This window comes from Lithobates pipiens, unplaced genomic scaffold (genome assembly GCF_037356315.1).
Source record: "Lithobates pipiens isolate NorthernLeopardFrog02 unplaced genomic scaffold, aLitPip1_a1.2 Scaffold_18, whole genome shotgun sequence".
NCBI classification, from domain to species: domain Eukaryota; kingdom Metazoa; phylum Chordata; class Amphibia; order Anura; family Ranidae; genus Lithobates; species Lithobates pipiens.
The window spans coordinates 82,865,269-82,871,268 of NW_027507758.1; the positions used below are offsets into that span (position 1 = coordinate 82,865,269).

Sequence of the window (6,000 nt, forward strand, 5' to 3'; positions counted from 1 at the left end):
ATGCTTGTAATAAGCTGCACTTTATTGGGGGGAGATTGTTTATTTAAATAAAAGGTATAAAACACTATGTGGTTGTGTCGAGCAAGTGGAAAGGCTTAGATAGGATTAGATAATAATTAGCTACTATCTAATAGATAGTAGTTAGTTATTAGGTTAGATTTGTTGTAAATTTTTCTGCGACCCATGAAAAAAACTAACCTCGTCACTTCCGGTGCGGCTCCATCACTGAAACAGCTGACATCGGCCCTTTACCACGCATGCGCCACTTCAATGCTATTAACAGCGCATGCGCAGGATATTTCTAAAAGCTTGCTTTTGGTGGTATTTAGTCACCACTTCGTTTTTTATTTTTTGTTAATCAAAAATAGACCAAAAATTAATTAAAAAAAAAATAATTTTCTTGGTTCGTTATAAAATTTTGGAAATAAGTAATTTTTCTCCTTCACTGATGTGCGCAGATTGGTAGCGCCGCTAATCAAGACATGCCAAGATCAGTGCCCCGATTATAAGTGTAAAATGTCCCCGTGCGAATTTGCCAGTTTTCGGCTCTCCTCTCACCCTGCAAGCGTGAGGAGAGAATTGTGGATAACCGGCAAATCCTATTTACATCCGTGATTGGACACAGCTGATCATGTAGTAAAGAGGCGCCGTGATTGGCTCTTTACGCCGATCTGTTCTGACAAAATAAAAGATCAACGCTAATGCATGCCGCAGGGGGGGCGTCTAGGCAGTGTGAGCACAGAGACGTCATATGACAGCCTTCTGGCAAAGTGCGGCCGTTAATGGCACCCTAAACACGGGTAGCAATCAGCTGAAAAACAGGCAAAAGGGCACTTGACTCACCACCATAAGCAGTTGCAGAAACTATTTTTGGTGCATTTGTAACGCATAGGGTGGCCCATTCAAATCAAACAGAGAGAAGACAGTTCTCCCAAGAACGATAAGGATACTGTGATTAATAAAATTTATTAAATAGAAAAACACTAATCAAAAATAGCAAGACAGTATACTGTAAGTGTATCCCACAGATAAATTAAAACGACAACGCTGTGTTAAAATGGGGGGCACAGCTGCACATACACACCATGCTCACAAACACTCTCATATGCACCAGTTAATCATTGAAGTTGAAACTACAAGTTAGTAAGAATCAATGAGCATATGGCAACTTGTGGGTGTTTAGTGGCAATTCAGCGAGGTGATAAATGAACAGGCAGTCCAGTAATCTGAAAACTGGGTAGACACAGTTCACAGTAACTCCAGGAATAGTAAAGATCCCTTCTGTAAAGATTAAAGGTTAGCCTCATTTAATGGAAATCTGAGATGCAGAGTGTATATTATGACTGTGAGTATAGTCAGGGAACAGTCAAACACAAATCTGTATATTTCTCAAGTCACTGCACATAGATCTCCTCAGCAAAAGCAAAGCAGGTAGGATGGGGAGGAAAAAGCAGGAGCAAAGCATCACATTAGGTTTAGATGTGTGTCCAAGACACTCTCACTGTGCATCTATTTCCTGGCCGCTTCCTGCTACCTTTACCCATCAGTATAGATCGAACCCAATCTGGGATAAACAATCCGATCTGAAAGTCCACTGTGCAAATTACATGCTACGATCAGCACTCCGAACGGCTGTGTGGTAAAAGACCCACCGTGCACACTCCGCTGGTTACCGCCACTCAGTCCTAGCTGGTGCAGTCAGCTGACACTCCCCCAAGGCAACACACTGACATCACGCTCACTGACGCATTTCACTAGCCAATAGGACATGCAATACAAAGGAGTGGATACAGCCCAAGGCTCCGGTCACATCTGAGTGTTCCAGGAATGCGTGCAGAAATGCATTTCCAAAACGCACACCAAAAACGTGCAATGCCACTAATTAAGGCTACAGTCACACCTGAGCGATGTGGCGCCACTTTTTTTTTGTGCAACAGCGTAGAGCTGCCTATTGAACCGAATGGGCTTTCCTACACAGAGCAATCACACCAAAGTAGCTCACCTACTGTTTTTGGCACGGAGTCGATCTTTTTTTGCGTTAGGCATTTTGCAGCTTTTTCACGTGCTTTGACATGCGACAACACGCAGGGCTGCTACCCACGCTTGGGGTGCCATTAGGAAACAATAGCACAAGCCTACTGCAGATATATTGTGAGAGGGCAGCTCTATTGCACGACACGACGTACCTGTACATCATTTCATGCAATAGACAGCAGGGGTCTGTGCTGAATGGTCAGAGGGGGAGCCAATCAGCGGTTGTCCATCGATCTTTCCCCAGAGGCGCAGAACAGCGATCTGCCTATGTAAAAGGTAGATCGCCATCCTGACAGGGGAGAACACAGTGATCTTGTGTTCCTGCTAAGAACACGGATCTCTGTTCACCCAGTCAGTCAGTCCATCCCCCACACAGTAAGAAAACACCCCTTGGGCCACACTTAACCCTTTGATCACCCTAGATGTTTAGCCCTTTCCCAGCCAGTGTTATCCATACAGTAACAGTGCATATTTTTAGCACTGATCACTGTATTACTGTCACTTTTTCCCCCCAAAAAAGTGTCAAAAATGTCAGTTAGGTCTGTCTGCATCAATGTGGCAGTCCCACTAAAAATAGCTGATCGATATAGATATATATTTATTAGAGCTGCAAGATTCTGGTCAAAATGAGAATTACCTTTTTTTGCTTAGAATAAAAAGATCACGATTCTCTCAAAGTAAAATCTTTCACATTATCCAAAAAAAATGAGCTAACTTTACTGGTTAGTAATTTTTTTTTAAAATTTAATTTGAAAGATTGCTGTGCAAATACAGTGTGCCATAAAATATTGCAACAACCATTTTATTCTCTATGGTGTAAAAAAAAAAAAAAAAATAAAATTATATATATATATATATATATATATATATATATATATATATATATATATATTAGCGGGTTTCAAGTAATTTTCTAGCCAAAAAAAAAATGATTTTAACTTGCAACCAACAGATGTCAGAAAAATGTTAAGAGTTTAAAAGTAGTTAAACTTTTTTCACATAAACACAAAGTCTATTCCATTGAAAAATTGTTACAATGTTTATACTTAAAGAGGGATTACACCTACAAAATATTAAAAGCCAGCAGCTATAAATACTACAGATGCTGAATTTTAATAAATGGACACTCACCTGTCCCAGGGTCCAGCGATGTCAAATCGATCGGCCTCGGCTGCTGCCGGCACCATTTTTGGTGAGGGAATCAGGAAGTGAAGCATTGTGGCTTCACTTCCCGGTTCCCTACTGCGCATGCGCGAGTCACGCAGCGCACTAGGAATGGTCCGTGCTGTCTCTGGGACCCGTGTGTGTTCCAGACAGCACGGCGGGACAGGAAACAACATAGACTCCCGTGGGAGTCTATGCCCGGAAGTGGGCGCAAATAACTGTCTTAGACAGATATCTGCACACCCCTCCCCCCTGAAAGGTGCCAACTTTGACACCGGAGGGGGGAGGGTTCTGATGAGCGGAAGTTCCACTTTAGGGTGGAACCCCCGCTTTAAGTTCAACTGATAGAGAATGTTTCGATTCTTGGCAGACTGCCCAGTTTTTCTCTTCCTTTCTTTTGAGGGCTGTGGCTTCATAAGAGCAGAGAGAATTCTTTGCATAGAAAGAATTGTATAACACTAGTCAAGATTGCGATAACGATTCTTGACGATTAATTGTGCAGATATAGAGATATATATATATATATATATATATATATATATATATATATATATATATATATATATATATTTCCATAAAAATATCCCATAGTTTGTAGACGCAATAACTTTTGCACAAACCAATCAATACACGCTTATTGGGATTGTTTACCAAAAATACGTAGCAGAATATATATTGCCCTAAAATTGATGAAGAAATTTTTTTTTACTGGATACGTTTTAAAGCAGAACGTAAAAAAAAAATGTTTATTTTTTTCAAAATTTACGCTTTTTTGTTTATAGCGCAAAAAAATAAAAACCACAGGAGGTGATCAAATGGCACCAAAAGAAAGCTCAATTTTTGGGGGAAGAAAAAAAAAATGACATCAATTTTGTTTGGGTACAGTGTCGCACGACCGCGCAATTGTCAGTTAAAATAACGCAGTGCCGTATCACAAAAAAATGGCCTGGTCACGAAGGGGGTAAAACCTTTGGGGGCTGAAGTGGCTCCAGCCTAAAGTGGAAGGTCCGCTCATCGGATAATCCAGGTATCTGCACCCACTTCCGGGACAAGCTAGCCGTAGATGCCCCACCCACCATTGTGTTCTGGTAAACACACAGTTCCCAGGACACAGCGGGGACCAGTGGAGACGTGCGGCGTGACTCACGCATGCGCAGTAGGAAACCGGGCAGTGGAGCCGCAACGCTTCACTTCCCGATTCCCTGACAGAGGATGGCGGCGGGGGCAGCGGAGAGGCGAGCGATTGCTCCTCATCTGCTGCCAACGCTGGACCCTGGGACAGGTGAGTGTCCATTTATTAAAAAAGTCAGCAGCTGCAGTATTTGTAGCTGCTGGCTTTTAATATATATATATTTTTTTTTTTTAAAGGTGCAGCTCCTCTTTAAGTGTGAATGCAGCCTAACGGCACCGTAAACGCAGAAGGAAACGCACGGCTTGCCATAGACAAAGGCGCACAACGAAACGCGCAGTAAAAAAAAACTGCAAACCAGTACAGGGTTGTCCCATGTAGGGCAGCCAATTGCAATGAATAGGTTGTCCTGTGTGTGGGGTATGAGGCACCAGGGGTGAATGGGGCCCTGGGTGCAGTTATGTTTGGGGTGAGGAGTGGGGAGGGGGTTCAGGTTTGTTCTGGGGGGTGCAGACATGTTCGCTTTAACCAAAGGCTACAAGTGCCAGCATGCCCTACAGGCCTCAGGAGGCCCCTGCGATAGACAGAAGGGGGGCTCCCCCAGCACACACCTACCTGCACCATGAGGGCCAGCCGCAGGGACTGCTTGGCGATGTTGTCGCCGCATTTCTTGCAGGAAGCCCGACCGCTCTTGGCGTACTCGGCCCGGTAGAGCTTGTCGGTGGACTCGGCCATGTCTGAGGCGGATGTCGGTCTGCGTCTCCCTTACACACACACACGCGCAGCAAGTCAGCAGCGTGCAGCCAGGAGCCCGCCACACAACAAAGCAGGCCAAACTAGCCGCCGGCCGAACGACCGCCCCCCTTATGACACACGACCGGGCTGCTCGGCGAATGATTACACTGGCCTGTCCCGGAGCGGAGTGGGCTGGGCGAGCTCACGTGGTCTGGGCTGCACAGAGGGAGAGCTGGCACATGGGGGGTGTTATGTGGGCGGGGCTAACAAAATACAGTGAGCAGCACTAGCTAAACCCAATAATTCATAGGAGTGCAGTTTACCAGTCCTTAGATGTGATGGTTAAATGACTGCCCCTCCCCCCACACACACCTTTACCTGATAATCCTGCCATCAGCACACTTCATGTCCTGACAGCGTTGTCATCCCAGGAAAGAGGGTGTGTAAGACTACATAACACCTCCCTCTCTTCATAACAGGGGGAGGTGTTTTATAGTTCATGGAGCTGACAGGGAACAATGATAAACAAAAAGTTATCAATTCAGGAGATTATTCGCTGAGTAAACAGATGTAGACATGTGCAGAACAAAAAAACAATCAAATTACATTAAAATTGAATTCAATTTGAAATCAATTTTTTTATTTTTTTTATTTGGAAGATGGTTATAGTCTTTCTATTTCATTCTATTCTATTGTTTTTTCTATTTTTTTTTATTATTCTGTTCTTTTTCTTTATATTCTATTCAAATTTATTCTATTAACATTTTGGAAAACGGTTATGTTGTTATATTCTTTCTATTTTATTATTTGCTATTCTATTATTTTATTTTCTATTTTATTATTTTATTTTCTATTCTATTTGAATTTATACTATTCGAAATTCACATTTCAGAAGATTGTTATATTCTTTCTATTTTATTCTATTCTTATTCTATGCT

The 6,000-nt window shown here is 42.8% G+C and overlaps 1 protein-coding gene across 1 annotated transcript in view; it reads right to left on the reverse strand.

Moving 5' to 3' along the window:
- Positions 1-5,212, reverse strand: part of PARP1 (poly(ADP-ribose) polymerase 1) — a 77,719-nt gene extending 72,507 nt beyond the window's left edge. The window contains 1 exon segment of the mRNA XM_077485856.1: positions 4,943-5,212. Within this exon segment, the coding sequence (XP_077341982.1) occupies positions 4,943-5,062 (120 nt within the window). The 5' untranslated portion in view covers positions 5,063-5,212.
- Positions 5,213-6,000: the final 788 nt, after the last annotated feature.